The 19,011-nt window shown below is 44.2% G+C and overlaps 1 protein-coding gene across 1 annotated transcript in view; it reads right to left on the reverse strand.

Moving 5' to 3' along the window:
- The window catches only part of LOC121871664 (ABC transporter G family member 6-like), a 34,452-nt gene extending 20,718 nt beyond the window's left edge, over nucleotides 1-13,734 (reverse strand). The window contains exons 1-12 of the mRNA XM_042374076.1: nucleotides 13,526-13,734; nucleotides 10,308-10,464; nucleotides 9,453-9,691; nucleotides 8,857-8,928; nucleotides 7,811-7,909; nucleotides 7,396-7,634; nucleotides 6,804-6,987; nucleotides 5,980-6,173; nucleotides 5,496-5,562; nucleotides 4,322-4,550; nucleotides 3,792-3,897; nucleotides 2,073-2,339 (exon numbers count right to left, since the gene is read on the reverse strand). Of these exons, the coding sequence (XP_042230010.1) occupies nucleotides 2,073-2,339; nucleotides 3,792-3,897; nucleotides 4,322-4,550; nucleotides 5,496-5,562; nucleotides 5,980-6,173; nucleotides 6,804-6,987; nucleotides 7,396-7,634; nucleotides 7,811-7,909; nucleotides 8,857-8,928; nucleotides 9,453-9,691; nucleotides 10,308-10,464; nucleotides 13,526-13,561 (1,889 nt within the window). The 5' untranslated portion in view covers nucleotides 13,562-13,734. The remainder of the gene's footprint in view (nucleotides 1-2,072; nucleotides 2,340-3,791; nucleotides 3,898-4,321; nucleotides 4,551-5,495; nucleotides 5,563-5,979; nucleotides 6,174-6,803; nucleotides 6,988-7,395; nucleotides 7,635-7,810; nucleotides 7,910-8,856; nucleotides 8,929-9,452; nucleotides 9,692-10,307; nucleotides 10,465-13,525) is intronic.
- Nucleotides 13,735-19,011: the final 5,277 nt, after the last annotated feature.

The raw sequence follows: 19,011 nt of genomic DNA on the forward strand, positions 1-19,011 counted from the left end.
TTAGTGCCGTTAATGCTCACTCTCTGTTTCCTGTCCTGTAACCACGCCCTAATCCATTTAAGGATATTACCTTTGATGCCATGAGCTTCTACCTTTCTAATTAGTCTTTCGTGGGGGACAGCTGGCAACTCAAGGCCGTTTGTTTACTATAGTACGTAGTAAAAATTATGAATAAATGTAAAAGTGATCGGTAATTGGTTACTTAGTTCCCCGTTGCTAAATTTAATGGTTGGGCTTTGTTGTTTCGTATTATATTATACTACATACTAGAGTAAACAGACGGCCTTGAGCTGCCAGCTGCCTCCAGTAGTGTTCGAAGAATCTTGAACGAGACTGTACATATATGTATATGTGTAAACAATAACAGAGTGGCGTTTGATGACATAACCGACGAGGATAATGACATATTGATAACGTTAATCCCTTCGTTTATTTGATGTTGTTATCTCACGTTCACTCACAGGGATCAACTGCCAACACTATTAAGTATCGGTTTCAAGTCTACGTGTCTACAACAGAGTCACCTTTAAGTCTTAACTGATGGCAAGACTTGTGAGCCAATCTTGTAGCTCGCAGAGGGTGAGGAAGTTCCCGTTTTGTTGTTTCCTCTTTACCTCGCTACGTTGACATTCTAAACACCACCTCACACCACTTGGCACCCTCTCACACAGTTTTACAATGACCTTAACTCTAAAATTCTGTCAAACTACTAATATGAAACTTATCGACACCGTCAGTGGCGAAAGTCATTGTGCCTCTATATTTTCTGGGTACACACTGCGCCACACCCACTACAGCACCTCCGTCACCGTAATTAAGGAGTGTGTGCTTGTGAGAGGCGATGCAGCAGCAGGTGTTAGTTAGGTAGGTCACGGCATCACACTTAGGTAGATCTGCCTCAGGGTTATGTAGTCAGCCATACTTTATCTTCTTGGCTGGACAACATAACACAGCACCAATATACTGTTCAGAATAACGTTATTAGTTATATCAGTCCCCAGCCAAAGTGACCAGACATCTGGCGGACCACATGACTCATTAACTCATATATTGTCTACCGCTGTTATTATACATCTGAGACTAACAAACTAACCAAAATTTAAAAAAAATCGTATTTTCCTTTCAACACCGTAAGACTGAAGCTTGTGAGTGGACAGAGCTTGTGAGTGGGCAGAGCTTGTGAGTGGGCAGAGCTTGTGAGTGGGCAGAGCTTGTGAGTAGACAGTTCATTACCTGTAACTGGCGCCAACTTAAATGACAATAACTGTCTTTCTCAGAGAACTTGTATCAACATTCTCAGTCAATCACAGTCACACATTAAGCCTGAGATGATACTACACATTATCTCACTTATCTGTTCATATTGTTGCTCGTTCTGCGACGCTTGAAATATATAACGTATATTAATGCTGCTGTAAACACAAATGTTTGACTCGTGAATTTCGAAAAGTTGAAAGTACAAACTATTTATCTTTAAATTATCGACATATTAGAATTAAAACTGTTTCATTCCTTTTTCCTTTAGTAGTCCCGTAATAGAATTAGAACTTCCCTCTCCTTCATTGAGTATCTATCATACTCACGCTGGAACTTTACCCTGTAACGTTAGGTACCTCTCGCCCCTTGTTCTGGCCCACGGCAGGTTGTGAGGCGCGTCTACTTGCTGTCAGATGTTCGGGTTGCTACATCGGGGATGAGGACAGACCGCTACCCTGAAGACTGGGGCTTCATAGGCCAGTGGACGCGGGCGGACACAAATCAAACTTGGTAAAATGCAAAATACACGTGTATGCTGGTATGAAGTGTACTGATTGGTTAATGCCATCTGTGACGTCCACACGTCTTCCTTCCATTGGTTTAGATTATTTAAATGTAGTTTGGATTAGTTGAAGGTCAATTTACCCAAGTTAGGGCAATTTTAGGTGGTGTTTACAAGAATTGGATGTGGGACATGGGTGGCGGGAGAGGCCCTAGTGCACTTCATCACAGTTGGCAAGGATCAATAACAACACGTCAGGCCCGAATACGCGTGGATTTGTGCCAGATAGGTAGCGGTGTGTAGAACTTCCTACTTCTTCCTGTAGGTCTTAGAGAGGAGGGCTATGAAGGCGAGGGCTCTGTAAGAAAGAATGAGGATGACGAGATAAAGGACATTGTAGATGATGCTGCCATTTTCGTAGTGGAGGAAGGAAAGAACAGCCTCGCCGTTAGGAAAGCACGTCTGGTTTTTGTTGCAGGAGATGGTCTCTACACCCTTCCATTGGTTCACCAGCAGCGCCTCGTTCCCGTAGCTGAACCACGAGAGGTATTTGAGCCACGTTAGGTACACCGGCGTCGACCTGATAACAAAGTGTAACATGTATAAGAAAAGTAAATCGCGAATAGCTGTTTGATCTTCAGTCTCAGAGGTCTGAATATATGACGTAGCCGAGTGACTTGGAACATTTCTATGCACTAAATAATTACAACCAAAGGAAACCAAAGACATTATATACAAATATTAATTAATGACCACAATATTAAGGAAATTTTCATCTTATATTTAGAGCAAACAAAAATACATTATTACAGTGCCGTATGTTCATGTCTTCTGGCTAATGGTTAGAGTATTTGGAGTACAAGATGCATTGAGCTGAGCAATCAACAGGTCCCTCTTGACCGGTTCAGAACAAGCACACGTCAACACTTACAATGTTTACTATTTGAGAGCCGTTTTAAAAACCCGCCCCAGGAAGCATGAGGAGTTCTTTGGAGGCCCTAGAACATCACTGGAGGTGAAGACAGTCCAAAGGGCCACTAAAGGACACAAAAAATCCTTACAAATTCTCCAGGAGGCAAGAAAATGTACTGGATGATAACTAGAGAACAGAAGAATATCATATAAGGTTCCACGAAGGCGGGGAAAAGTTCTCGGGAGGAAGGACGCAGTAGGATAGGGTGTACATACAAGGAAAAGCTTAGAAAGTCCTCAGACGCAGAATGAATTTTTTATGATTCTTGAATAAATAACAATCACCCTGTAAAAGAGCCTAACGCGGCCCCCAGGTACAAGAGTCTCTGTCAGGTCTTCAGGAGACAACGGATGATTCTAAGAGGTATCCAGGAGGTAAGAGGAACCACCAGAAGGCCCTGAGGTGGCAAGAGGGACAAATGAGGATTTTAAGGTACAAAGGAAGGTAGTTGGTCCCAAAGAGGCAAGGAAGAGGCCCGGGGAGAGATAAAGAAGGAGGAGGACGACCTGGGAGGTTCCTAGAAGGCAAGGAAAGGCAATGGGACGTCATCAGGGTATAGGAAGAGGCCATAGGACGTCCTTAGGAAGTAGGAAGAGGCCATAGGACGTCCTTAGGAAGTAGGAAGAAGCCGTAGGACGTCCTCAGGAAGTAGGAAGAGGCCGTAGGACGTCCTTAGGAAGTAGGAAGAGGCCATAGGACGTCCTTAGGAAGTAGGAAGAAGCCGTAGGACGTCGTTAGGAAGTAGGAAGAGGCCGTAGGACGTCCTTAGGAAGTAGGAAGAGGCCATAGGACGTCCTCAGGAAGTAGGAAGAGGCCATAGGACGTCCTTAGGAAGTAGGAAGAGGCCGTAGGACGTCCTCAGGAAGTAGGAAGAGGCCGTAGGACGTCCCAGGGAAGTAGGAAGAGGCCATAGGACGTCCCTAGGAAGTAGGAAGAGGCCATAGGACGTCCTTAGAAGTAGAAGAGGCCGTAGGACGTCCTCAGAGGCTGTAGGACGTCGTAGAAGTAGGAAGAGGCCGTAGGAGGTACCCAGGACAAATGACGACGAGAGGAACTCACCCGCTATTGAGGAAGAAGCCTCCGAAGAGCATGAGAGGAATGATGAAGGGCGCTGAGATAGCCAGCGCCACACTCAGATTCTTCGCCATACAAGATATCATGTAGCCTGTGGGAGTAATACCTTGTTACACTGTGTTGAGAGAGAGAGCACCTCACCACCCAGCACCTCACCACCTCACCACTCACCACCCACCACCTCACCACCACCACCACCCAGCACCCCACCACCCACCCCACCACCACCCAGCACCTCACCACCCACCACCACCACACCCAGCACTCACCACCCAGCACCTCACCACCCACCCACCACCACCCAGCACCTCACCCCCCACCACCACCCACCCCACCATCCACCACCACCCAGCACCTCACCACCCACCACCTCACCACTCACCACCCACCACCACACCTCACCACCCAGCACTCTCACCACCCACCTCACCACCACCCACCATCCACCACCCACCACCCACCACCTCACAACCTCACCACCTCACCACTCACCACCTCACCATCCACCACCTTACCGAAAGATATGGCACAGTTGGCAACAAGGACAACGATTCCGGCACAGATGAAGAAGTTGACATAGTCGTTAGTAAAGCCGACCATGTGGTAAGCTATGGCAACGAAGGCGAAGGGATAGGTGATGTGGAATGGTAACTCAGCCAACATCTTGGACAGGAAATAGACATCAGTACGATACATCCCATTGAAGTGTTCACGCAGGAAGACTGGCAACTGAGCACAAAAGGTCTGGGGAGAAATTCAGAAAAGGTAAATAGTATCTGTGGTTTGAAGATAGTTTATTACAAGTATTCCTACAGGTGTGTTGGTGATGTCTAGAGATCGTCTTTAGGTGGTCAAATACAGTCAGGAATACTTGGAAGGTCAGAGGAGGGTCATTGTTACTCATGGGTGTGAGAAAAGGGTAAAAAAATAGTGCTGTAATGCTTTAAGGAAGGTCTTGTAAGGTTCTTAAGTATGGTCCAGCGGTAAGGAGAAGGTGAGGCAGGTCTAGGAAGGCTTGGAGGTAACGGGGGAACAGAGAACATTTTGTAAACACTTATACCGAAACATCACGTATTTATGCTTCTTTAATCTACTCTATATTTCCACTGTTCTCTCGAGGAAACTAAGTTACTGTGTACTTCTAACCAGACTAACAGACTGACTGACTGACACACTTGAGTTATTATTAGTATGTGTTATCAAAGACGCCTTGAGGGGCATAAAATACTGGATGACATTAACACCTCGTCCACACTCACACTCCACCCACCCTGAAGACGTCAGCCAGTCATGTTGGTGAGGAGGAGGAAGAGGCGCTATTATCGTTGGTGATGCCTCTGGGTCAGGGGCTGTTGACCCCAGTAGATCATCCTGGATCAACAGGGCACCGCCTGAAACACAAGGAGGGTCATTGAAGACAGCAGAGGTCACAAGCCATTACTGCCTTGGCCCCTGAACGCCAGACAGACCAAAGGCACAAATAGAGAGACGTCAACCATCATCAGGAAACAGTGTCACAAATCTATAAACAGTGACAAGGCGTGTAAACCAGGACTCAGTGAAACCCCGTGAGAGACAAAGGGGAGCAATGGGCCCAAGAGCAGTCACATAACCTCCGTAGACATATCTGGGAAACAGAAGAGAGAGAGAGAGAGAGAGAAAGAGAGATAGTAAATCTTAGTATCTCACCCAGGAGCACACTACTGCTTTGGTCTGGAACACAGTTGAGGTGCCCAGATGATAAATGTCCTGACAACTTAAAAAACAGAGTCAAGGTCTGAACTACAATCACGACGCGTTGTACAATACTTGTTGCTGGAAGGAGATTCATGAACACTTACCAAGACCTGAAATAAGACTCATAATGCCCTAAAACACTTACCATGGCCTGAAAGAAGACTCCATCATGCTCCCCAAAAACAGCTACCATGACCTGAAAGAAGACTCATAATGCCCTAAAACACTTACCATGGCCTGAAAGAAGACTCATCATGCTCTAAAACAGTTACCATGACCTGAAAGAAGACTCATAATGCCCTAAAACACTTACCATGATCTGAAGGAAGACTCATCGTGACCTGAAACACTTACCACGATCTGAAGGAAGACTCATCATGCCCTAAAACACTTACCATGATCTGAAGGAAGACTCATCGTGACCTGAAACACTTACCATGATCTGAAGGAAGACTCATCATGCCCTAAAACACTTACCATGACCTGAAGAAAGCGGACCTTGATGAGCATTGGTTCCCTGATGACCTCAAGCCAGGAGCGCCACAGGACATTACGGAACTGTGTCCACCACGAGGCCTTGTACGGCGACTTCCTCACCTCCACGTCGCCCAGACTGTCGTAAACATCTTGCTAGGGTGGTGACAACACAAAGGTTAACTCACACTGATGGATTGTAGTTGTGTTTTATTAATCTTCAAATAAACTACAGATTAATAAAGTTGTGTTGTTCTACCTCTTGTTGGTGTTAACATATGAGCGTCACCAGTAACTGAACATGTCAAGCATTTGTTTGTTTACACGGTCAGTTATTTTATACTATTAAATTAATATTATTTTACTGAACCCCAGACAGACATACGAACCATCGTCTCAGTATTCTGTATAAAATTTTTCTTCTGCCAATTTCACCGAATTGAGTACAAGACGTAAATTATTTCTCATACCTTACAATAGCAAGAGGAAGTTAGTCATTGTTTATGTCAACTGTTGATTGTATGTAAGTCATTATAGGACTTCTTCTTCAGCCTCGAGTAATTGATAGAGAATTTTACTGCCTATAGTTTCTTTATTATATGCAGATAAGAAAAAGCTTTTTTGACAATTATGGCGAGACTTTACAAAATCATGGACTAATTTTCATCACTTCAGAAAAAAACAGCACATTATAATTAAGTACATTGTATTACTCAGTAAGGTAATGAATCTCTCCATCTAGTCGAGACTTCACTGTTGCCACGTAACTTTCCGGTACCGACTCACTTCCATCTCTTTCGAGTTCTCCTTGACAGCTCGGTCGATGTTCACTCCCTCTTCTGAATTCTCAAACTCGTCACAAATCATGGTGATGGCCTTCTTGCAGCTCTCCTCCTTACCCGGCTGCACCGCCAACGTCGAGATGAAGAAGTCGGCTGGGTTGTAGTTGGGAGGGCAGGGAAGACCGATCCTGAGAGGAAAGGACTGTGTCAACATTATACACGACACTTCCTTTGTTGACCTCTAAACACACACTGACCTGACGTTTGAGACTACAAAGGTTTCCTAGGTTTCACTCAGATATTGATTTATCACAAATACCCTCACAACTCTGCATGGCAAGTGAACTGAAATTTTTCCTTTTTGCGGTAAAAACTCTTTTTTTTAATGAGCGACTCATAAAAATAAGAAACTCTGGGGAGGTGATCACGTGAGTTTAGGGTTTTATGACACACCAGTTTATTTCACCTGATAATGAAACCACACCAATACTCTCAGGAATCAAGTTAGTTTAGCTTAGGTTATATTAGATTAGTTTAGATGGCACTAAGGTGTTTAATCAAGAGATGTGAGGCAGGTAACACACACTCGTCTTTACCTGTTGAAGAACTGGTAGGCAGCATCTACCTCACCCAGGAAGGCCATTCGTCCTTCGGCCATTAACAGGACGCGATCGAACATAGCATAAACCTCTGAACTAGGCTGGTGGATAGTGGAGATAATGGTCTTACCCCTCTCGGCCATATTCTTCATCACGGCCACCACGTTTTGGGCCATGAAGGAGTCCAGGCCGGAGGTAGGCTCGTCGCAGAACATAAGAGGTGGGTTGGTCAGCACCTGTAGTACACCAGACGAAGTGCTTGTATAATTGTTTTCATATACCAACATGATTCAATAAAGTAAAATACATCACTAAAGGAGGTTAATAAAACACACACACACCCACACACACACACACACACTCACACTCTCTCACTCTCTCTCACTCTCTCTCTCTCTCTCTCAAGACTCACCTCACAAGCAAAAGCCAGCCTCTTCATCTCACCGCCAGAGATCCCCTTGATCCGGCCTGGCACCCCAATCTTGGTGTCACTGCACTTGGCCAACCCCAGCTGAGAGAGGAGACGTCAACACATATTATGAGCTAGTCCAAGGGGGTGTACTATGAGCGAGTACTATAACTGTGGTCTTTAAATGAGTACTATGACTATGGTCTTTAAATGAGTACTATAAATGCGGTCTTAATGTAGCCAACTTAATATATTTACTAAATATAATTGGAGAAAAATAATTAAATGATAAAAAGTAACATAATATGAAACAGAATAATTAGTGTAAATACAACTAATTCCTATTAAGCAGTTATTAGACGTGTAACGATAATTTGATAATTATCTCTACTTAAATGGTAATTAACTAAAGGTAATTATATGAAAGCCGAATTTTATATAAGGTAAAATTGAATACAAATATTATGGGTAATATTTTTTCCCTTTAATAATTTATTTGGGAATATTTTTACTGCATCTAATCATAACGAAATTAATTGATGGTATATTGGTAATTAATTAGGATTTATTCCCTCAGTTGATATTTGATGACCTGTACTGACCTATTGTGACCTGTACTGACATTTGATGACCTATACTGACCTATTGTGACCTGTACTGACATTTGATGACCTGTACTTACCTATTGTGACCTGTACTGACATTTGATGACCTGCACTGACCTATTGTGACCTGTACTGACATTTGATGACCTGTACTGACCTATTGTGACCTGTATTGACATTTGATGACCTGTACTGACCTATTGTGACCTGTACTGACAATTGTTGACCTGTACTAACCTCTTGTGACCTGTACAGGCCTCTTGGCATCTGTACTGGCCTCTTGTGACCTGCACTGACCTATACTGATTCCACTGTTCATCTGTACTGACCTCTACTGACCTGACCTCCACTGACCTATACTAACCTCTCTAGATCTATAATAACCTCTAATGAACTATACTGACCACTGAAGACCTGTAATGACCTCTGATGAACATTACTGACCTCGCTAATGACTTCGTCGACTCGGGTCATCCTCTGGTCATAGGAGAGATGACGGTCCATCCTCAACATAGCCTGGTGAGAGCAAGGGAGAGCTGAGGTCAAGGAAGGTCAATTAAACACAAACTCCGTCCTCACTTAACGTATTGTAAGATAACTCATCAAACATTACCTGGTCAATATCATACCTGTGTGTTTATTTCTCCAGAGGTATTTATAAATAAACAAAATGTATGTATGTATGTATGTATGTATGTATGTATGTATGTATGTAATTGAAAGGGATGAAGTGACGTATTTTTATATTTTCAATTTACTGACTCCTCTGAAAGCCCTGCCCCACTAGGCTACCATGGGAGAGATGGGACATGGTAGTTGCTTTTACTTTCTCCAGTCAAACCAACTCAAAATTAGGGTCTTTAGTTCGGTCTGTCTCCACACTAAGAGATTAAAGAAAGACCGAGTTAAGTAGAGAGAGAGAAAGGATTAACCTACCCATTACACCTACCTGGAACAGAATCTCTTCTCTGGTGATGATGATGATGAGACAGAGAGAAGCAGACAGAGAGAGAGACAGATATAAGGGGACAGACGCCCACCTGAAATATAAGTTGCTCCCTGACGGTGAGCATCCCGATGAAGAGGTCGTCTTGCTGCACGTAGGCGGAGCGGCTGGTGAGGGCGTCCGGAACAACACGACGACCATTCACATAGAGGTCGCCAGTGACTCGGAGTTTGTCGTTGTTACGGTGAGTGAGGACGTTGAGGAGTGTCGTCTTGCCTGCCCCTGACGCCCCCATAATGGCCAGCAGCTCCCCAGGGCGACAGATTCCCTTCACTGTCACAACAACAAAATTACTGTTTATAAAGATTCCTGAATTTCTGACCTTTGACCTCTGACCTACTTTTTGCCCTCGATGCCCAACAGCTGCCCTTGATAATCTAACCCCGCTACTGTGGTACCAATAATTACAAACTCGTGTGTGTGTCGGACACTAGCGTTTGACCTTGACCTCTGGCCGTAAAATCCAGGTTTGACCGTAAGAAACCTAATCTTTAAGTTTGAAAGTAAAAACTTCAACTGTGCTTCAGAAAGTGACGATAACACGAGGAATACACTGTATAAATATATTTCTTACTGCCTATTAATGCTGATACGTTAAATCAACCTACAAGAACAACGCAGAATTGGAAAACCTCAGCCAAGTTGTTAGTCTCGTCCTATTCTAGACAACCTTGATGTTCTGTCTTCAGTTATCGACCTGTTGACCATCTTTGCCTTTCCAGTAAGGATGTCATGTGAAGACCAATACTTGTCATGGCTGGGAGGTTGTATAACGAGGCTTCTACACCAGGCTCGCGTGAGGTTGGTGGACTGGTGGATTTTATATTGACGTAAAACCAAGAATGAATAAGTGAAGGTTTGATTTTTTAACACACACACACACACTAACCATCTTTAAGGATGTGCTTCTCCCTCGAATGCTGTTTCTTCCTCCTAAAGATACCAGTACCAGCAGACGCGCCAGGGTTAGAGTACACGTTGACACTGTCCCAGGAGTAAGTGATCTGGTCGTGGCCACCCACCAACACGGACGAGTCGCTGCTGCTCTGTAAACACCAAAGATACACCCATTAGTGACCACTCGGCGTCCTTAACATAGTCAACAAATTATTAGTATTTTAGGGAAACAGATTTTTTTACAGGATTTCAAAATCATTACTGAATGATGCTTCATACACATTTCTTTTTAAGTAATGAAAGAAATTCTATAAAGGGCTCATAGTCTGGGCCCAAATGACTTTACTACGAAACCTAGATAATAAAGAAACCTTTTAGTGAGTAGACAAACACACAAACAGTATTATTCATAAATGATATTTTGTATAAAGTTCTTAAATGTCTTTGGAATTATGGAGAAAATTCTTCTAGTCATATTATCACTCGGTACTCAGTACATGTCTGCCGCAGCACTGTTCAACAATACCCATGTTTCTCAGGATTTTTAGTCATGGGAACAGAAACACAAATTCCATACTACTGTTTGTGTTTCATTGATATGGAGAGCAGTCAGTGCACAAACACTTCTCTGGAATGTTTCAGGTAGACAAGCAAGCAACTCTAGTCTCCTGATGGTATACAACTACTGGGAGTCTTACCTTTCACATTCTACGATGATAAATGCATTCTGGGGCATAAAATTATTATACATTAACAAAACCTTTTTTTTTTTAACAAACTATTATCATCATTTTCATTACTATTAATGGTACTCATACTAATATTTAATTATTATCGTAATTATCTATACATTTTGTTCATTGTTATTTTTGCTTTGACAACGAGAATAAATAACTGATGAACTATACTGGATGGTGACGACACGTGTATCCAGGCCGGCTCTCTTTGCAGCAATATTAAGCAGAATATTTCCTATTGTGGTAGTTTATCTGGCCTCTTGGTTAGGTTAGGATACAAGTAGATGTTATAATGTTCTTCACCTAATCGTGAGTTTCCCTTCACACACACATATTATCACGTAACTGAAGGTAGAATCATAATAATCCATTATACCACACCACTACTGTTGATCCCTGAAGCGGTCTCATGGTCACGTACTTTGTGGTATGTAACGTGTTCAACCACTACCACCACAACCACAACTACCACCACGACTACTACCACAACCACCACTACCACCACCACCACCACTACTACTACTACTACCACCACCGCCACCACTACTACCACCACCGCCACCACTACTACTGCTACTACAACAACCACCATTACTACCACAACCACCATTACTACCACAACCACCATTACTACTACCACCACCACCACCACCACTACCACCACAACCACCACTACTACCACTACTACCACCACCACCACCACCACCACCACCACTACCACTACTACTATCACCACTAATACCACCACTACTAACACCAATAACACAAACACAACCACCATCATTACAACCACCATCATTACAACTACCATCATTACAACTACCACCATCACAATCATCATTCGCGAAATTCTCTATTTCAAAAGCTACACACATTCATAACAACAACAACTACTGCTACCGCCACAACTACCACAATCACCAACAACTAAAATAACAACCATTACCACTACATCAACCACCACAACAACCATCACAAAAACTACCACTACTCGTTACAGCGTTAGTAGAACTTTAGAACTAGGACAGTGTGTGGTAGTGTGTGGTGGTGTGTGGTGATGTGTGTGCTTGTTCATGAAGCTCCTAAAACAGATCTTTATCACGCACTGTTCTGGGCCACGTCTAGATCACTTTATCATCCTCTGTAGCCGGGCAGATTATAGCATTGTAAGAGGATAGTCAACTTAGATCTCGACCCACCTAACCTAACCTGACCTGACCTGACCTGACCCACCTCAGTGTAAAGATACCAGTTAATTTACTGCTATTTTGAAGATGGTGTCTGGATATTTTTTTTTAGGTTATATAATATACTTTGTGTGTAATTGATATTGTTCATTGTACAGTAATTACACTAATATAGTTCCACTTTTTAAACTGTTTGACGTGATATCGTTCTTGTCATGATGGAATTACTATCAGGAAAACGTGTCAGAGAGATGCTGAACATGATACTCGTAATATTGCGATTGCTGCAAAAATTCTCCGGAGGCAAACATTTGAAGGAAACCGCATCTTCAGTGACTTAATTAAACAAAGCTGCCGGGAGGAGACTGTACCAAGGTTGCTACTCATATGGGATAAATACTTATAATGTATACAGCCTTAACAACATCAACCTAAAGAAGTCGACTTGTGAAAGAGACCTAGGGGTACTTATAAGCCCGGACCTACGGCCTAGAAAACAGTGCGTTAATGTTCGAAATAAGGCAAACAGAGTATTGGGTTTTATATCTAGAAGTGTAAGTAACAAGAGTGCAGAGGTCTTATTGCAACTATATCTTGCGCTAGTCAGGCCGCACCTCGATTATGCGGTTCAGTTCTGGTGCCCTTATTATAGAATGGATATCAATTCACGAGAGTCGGTGCAGCGAAGAATGACAAAAATGATTCCGGAACTTAGAAACCTTCCATATCAGGATAGGTTAAAGAAACTTAACTTGCATTCCCTAGAAAGACGAGGAGTGCGGGGAGATATGATAGAAGTATTCAAGTGGGTGAAAGGAATCAATAAAGGGGATATAGATAAAGTTCTTATAATATCCGAGCAGGATAGGACTCGTAGCACCGGATTCAAGTTGGATAAGTTTAGGTTTAGGAGGGAGATAGGAAGAAACTGGTTCACAAATAGGGTGGTGGACGAGTGGAACAAGCTTAGCAACTTTGTAGTAAGTGCTGGATCGTGGAAAGTTTCAAAAGGAGGCTAGATAGATTCATGGATGATAGAGAGTGGTAGTAACTCTCGACAGGAGCTGCCATGCACAGGTCAACTGGCCTATTGCAGACTCCTTATTTTCTTATGTTCTTATGTGTGTTTTGTTGTTTTATATTGAAGTATCACATCAATGGAATTCATCTTGTTGTTAGAAAATAAGTACACACACATATACACACGATCAACATTCACACACACACACATACACACACACACACACACACACACACACACACACACACACACGAGCACTACTCACCAGCTTCTTGGATAAAAATAGTCCCAGGATCTGCATAACTGTTAACGGAAGTTCACCCAACTACAAAACCAAAACTACCCTGGTCACTCTCCTGGTGCTGTGACAGTGTGGTGGCTGCCGTGAAGTGTCCTGTACTATACACTTCTCCCGGTCTGTCTCGGGGTAATGTTCCTCGGGAGGCAGGCAGCGGCAACGTCACGCCAGGGAAGTGAGCACCACACTGTGCTAGTCGGGACAAATTACCTCCTCCATCACTACCACCACCACTACCATTATTCAAGCTACCCTCCCATTTCTGTATTTTTATTCCATCTCCCATTTCTCTTTCCTCCCTCTTGTCCACCTCCATCTCCTCCCTCTCCTCTCCCTCTTCTTACCCTTCACTCTGTACTGCTCTACCCTCACCTGCTTAAACTAAAGGTAGAGAGAGAGGGAGAGAGAGAGAGAGAGAGTAGATGGTTTAGTAGTAGGAGTGTTGTGTTATTTCCTAGTATGACGTATATAAGGGAGTGAAATGGAGACGCTGCTTGTGGAGGTGGAGGAGGAGGGTGGAGGGAGGCAGAAGGTGGAGGAGGTGGGAGAAGGTGGAAGAGGAGGGCAGAAGGTGGAGGAGGAGGGAGAGGTGGAGGAGGTGGAGGTGGAGAGGAGGGCAGAAGGTGCAGGTGGGAGAGTGGAGGTGTGGAGGAGGGAGACAGTGGAGGAGGAGGTGGAGAAGAAGAGGAGGGCAGAAGGTGGAGGTAGGAGTGGGAGACGGTGGGAGGAGGAGGTGGGAGAAGGTGGAGGAGGAGGGGAATGAAGGTGGAGGTAGGAGTGGAAAACAGGTGGAGGAGGAGTGGGAGAAGGTGGAGGTAGGAGTGGGAGACGGTGGAGGTAGGAGTGGGAGACGGTGGAGGAGGAGTGGGAGAAGGTGGAGGAGGAGGGTGGCTGCCCCAGGCCCAGGTCACGAGGGGATAACAGCGCCTCTTTTGTATTGTCAGTGAGCTGCTGTGATGCCAGTACGTCACGCCCCACTCTCCTCCTCCTCCTCCTCCTCCTGCTGACCGCCTGGGGGTACCTGGTCAATAGTTATACCACGGTACACAACCTTGGCACCCAGGTAATATGCGTGTTTAAAGTTAAAAGTCTCTAACTGCTGCCGTTTAGGAGCTATGGCTGGAACAGACAGAAGCTTAAGATCATAGGTTCTGTCTTAGTTGTTCCTGTAAGTTAAGTGTGAATAATCATAGAGGTGTGTGTGTGTGTGTGTGTGTGTGTGTGTGTGTGTGTGTGTGTGTGTGTGTGTGTGTGTGTGTGTGTGTGTGTGTGTGTGTGTGTGAGAGATAGACGGCAGATAATGTCAACTATATTTTTCCTTTTCTTTTTCCAGGTAAGTGTGAGTTAAAACAGCTCTTCGTGGGACATTAACACACTATATCTCAGGTACGGCCAAGTTATCATATTCATTGGTTATCGTTTTATTCATCAGCTTAGTCATTCTCGTTCCACAACAGTTTTAAAGGAACGTTACTCTTTTCCCCGCCATCCTTGAGGACGTCGGTGTCCCTCCCTTATCAATGAGTCAACGTGATGCCCCCACTCGTTCACGTGGACGTCGGGTCCACTCCTTATCCTTATCCTTTGTGGTCGCCTGTGGTCCCGTCGCTGGGAATATGAAAGTCTCCTTTTCCACTTTTTTTTTTTGGGGGGTAGAAAGGGGTGAAGAAGATTAGAGGTGGGGGAAGGAAGTTATAGTTCGGAAATTGAAGAAATTTAGGAGGAGGTAAGAGAGGGCGGGCTGACCACCTAGCTAAGCTAATAGTGTGTTAGGGTTGTGTCATGGGTTAGTTATTGTCTGTCGGTACAGGCACTAGACAGCCTACCCTGTCCCATTTATGGGTGTTTTAAGGGCCTTATTTCATATTCCGCCGACCCTACTGGCGGATGCTGGTCTAGGGAGGTTGTCTATTGCCTGGCCGTGTAGATCAGGGGTGGTAATGGACCTTTTGAGATTACGTAGCTTTTTGGGAACCATGTATAGTTGTTGTCGTTATCTGGTGGGAGTCTTTGAAGGAGTTCTTGCTCTGATCGTTCTATCTTTTGCCAGACTCTGCTGGCCAGGGTGTGCAGCTGCTGGTTGATGGGTTTCATTCTCAGGTTTCTATGTATCTCGGCTGTGGTTCTGGTGAAGGGGTAACTTTTACCTGTGGCGAATCTTAGGGCTTCATTTTGGACCACCTGTAATTTTAATATTTGAGTGGTGCTCATAGTATGAAGAGGTACTGCTGGGTAAGTTAATATCGGTGTGATAAATGATGTCACCAGGCGGAGTTTTATTTTCTCCTGTCTGGTATGCGGAGCTGATTCCACCTCCCAGGTGGGGGGTAGAGTGGGTGGAGGTTGCGCTGCTGCCCCCTGGCCCTGTGTCGGCACACTTGCTTCCACTATCCTCCCCCTAAATCTAATCCATGTACACCCGTCCCGTTCCTCCTCAACTCTTCCCTTCTCTGCTTCAAGTCTTGCAGGAGCTTCTTGCGCTGTTCCCTCTGCATTACCGTGCGATCTGGGTGAATGAATACATTCCGAAATGCCTCGCTCCTTGCTTTTACATTACTCACTCGAATGTTCATATAAGGAGCTGGCGGACGCACGCCCCATAAGGGCTCACAGCTCAAGGTTGAAGAAAAGGTAGGTAATTCTGGTCGGTAATTCTGGAGCCAATATTGGTACCCAAGTTACCCCTCCAAATCTTTTAATTCGTTTTCTCTTTTTAGGTATAACTTCGTTTTCGTTAATTTTTTTATCTTAGTCAGACCTGTGTAAATTGTGTGGTAGCAGGGCCGGCGCTACCCACTAGGCGAACTAGGCGATCGCCTAGGGCGCCAACATCTGGGGGCGCCACAAATTCAGGGCAAACTTGGATAAAATTAAAAATGAAGGGAAAACTGTGGTGGACACTGTGGTGGAGCCGTGGAGGGTCGGAGCAGGATGTTAGAAGGGTGGGGGGTCGGAGGGAGGCGAGGGTAGGTAGACGGTAGCCGACTGTGTTTTCTTTTTTAATATTATTCGTTAACCCCCCGGAGGGACTAACCCGGGTCCTTATCTTTGGCGGCCTGGAGAACTGTCGAGCAGTGACCTGAAGGCTGACATCTGAGGAACCCTTCTCCCAACCCCACCATCCCCTCCCCTCCCTTACTGCCAGGGCGGCTGAGCCGCCCCTTCCCTGTCTTTGTCGGGATGAGGCAAGGTTACCTGACCTCTGAAGTTTACGTCAAGAATTTATTGACTTTATGTAATAACAATAATTGGTTATTTGCATGGGTGAAGTAATAAAGCCACAAGATGAAAACAATGTAGTAATGGGTTACTGTACCTACATTAGCTTATCAAAACTTTCAAGGGGGCGCACATCTAAAGGCTTGCCTAGGGCGCCAAATCATCTTGCACCGGCCCTGTGTGGTAGTGAACTTTTACTTTTTACCTCTTCACCACTGATCGGCTCGTTAGCCGCTTGGGCTAACGAGCCGATCAGTGGTGAAGAGGATAAAAGATAGTATTGGAGACGTCACAAATTTAAGCTGTTTAAGATGAACTCACAAACCAAGCTGAGGCAAAACAATTCCACTTCTAATTATCTGAGGTATGAAACAGCTTATCTGAGGTGAGGTTGTAGTGGATTTCTCCCCTACAAATGCTGTTTGTCGCTGCGTAGCCGACCCCACGAATTCCCCAGTGTATGCCTCGTGGTCTAGGTCAACCATCGCCGCCCACGGAGCGGGGGTCAACTACTAAGCCACGCCTACCCCCCGCTATTTAAGACCTGACCTCGTGGTGATCGCTCTCTTTCTACCTACACCAACCAGCCAGCAACACCTCCTCCTCCGCCGCTGCCTGGCGGTCCTCGCTCCCGCCGGCGAGCATGGCGACCCACAAGCTGGTCCTCCTCTGAGCATCCTCACCAACCAGCTCTCTCTACATCACGCTTGTAACCACGCTGCCACTTCCCAGCACCAAGCTGCATTGTACATCCAATACAACATGTATACAGAGAGCACATTGTGAGTTTCCTTTCTCCATCCATCCTGAGTGTGAACCAAACATCCCGTACCCCACAAGGTCATAACATACGTGCACACCTTTAGGCGTCTGGACAACCACTGAGCAGATCAACATGTCAAGTACGATTACAACGAACTAAATAATGTTACAAATCCACAATTCTGTTCGTTATAGTTCGGTATAGAGCCTCCGTCCAAAACACACTCGACGTATGTGAAGGAATGTTGTGTATATAATGTGTCACTTCTGTAGCACATTATTTACGTGTCATCAGAAATGGTTTAGCCTGAACACCTATTACAGAATGATTGTTGATTACGTCACTGACTACCCGTTGAAGCTATATGGTCAGATTCAATTATCATCATCATCATTTCAGTAGTAATGTTAGTACGTATTGTACAATTAAGTATCATTCGAATCAGTTTCATAAAAAGGAATATCACTGAAACAATTCTCGAGACACAGTTCCTAACAGTTAGACAAAGTGTATCTGTACAGACATTTTATACAAATATGTGAGTCAATAGGGCAAATATTAATAACACTAATAATATTACAATATATACACGGTAACATTATCGAAAACGTAATGCCGTAGTGCTAGAAGACTGTTTGAGAGCTTATGGGTTCAATTACCGTAAGACACCCATATTTATACCTACGGTTTTCTGTATGTTGCGGTGATCTGTCGGTGTAAAGTCTGCCAGTGTAAAGTTCTGTCGGTGTAAAGTTCTGTCGGTGTAAAGTCTGCCAGTGTAAAGTTCTGTCGGTGTAAAGTTCTGTCGGTGTAAAGTCTGCCAGTGTAAAGTTCTGTCGGTGTAAAGTTCTGTCGGTGTAAAATCTGTCGGTGTAATCTGGTGACAAAGGTTATGACGCAGTGTTATAATGCAAAATATTCTCTATATATTATGAATTTCCGTGGGAGTAAATTAAAAAGGATAACCAAGAATAACTATCAGCTGCTTCTTGGTTTTACCTGGTCTCTAATAAACAATAGCATGTATAGAGGAAGGTTTCTTTTGGGTAACATTCAATAAAACATTCCATTGCGCTTGGATCACGACCAGAGTACAACATTCTGTAGTTAAGAATACAGACACTGACTCTCGCCTCTAGCTTCATGTATTATGTATTTTCTGCTGTAGTTTTAAATCGTTTAAGACCATAACTGATTGTGGTGTTGGTCAAGTATAAGTTGTTTCAGTCTGGCCTCACCTCCAGTTCACCGGCCAGCCTGACAATAATACAATAGCAATTTTAACTTCATATTTCTCGTTCTTATTGCCATTAACATTAACGAGCTACGACACCCCACGCCACCTTGTACATTAACAGTCGATAATTACTATTTTTTAATGAATTTGTCAAAGTAATCAACGTTTGTTAGTAAGTTAATTGTCATAATTATTGGTTTTATTTTGATGGTCTCATGCTGGGTGATGTCTCTC

The sequence above is a fragment of the Homarus americanus genome, unplaced genomic scaffold, assembly GCF_018991925.1.
Source record: "Homarus americanus isolate GMGI-L3 unplaced genomic scaffold, GMGI_Hamer_2.0 scaffold39675, whole genome shotgun sequence".
NCBI lineage: Eukaryota > Metazoa > Arthropoda > Malacostraca > Decapoda > Nephropidae > Homarus > Homarus americanus.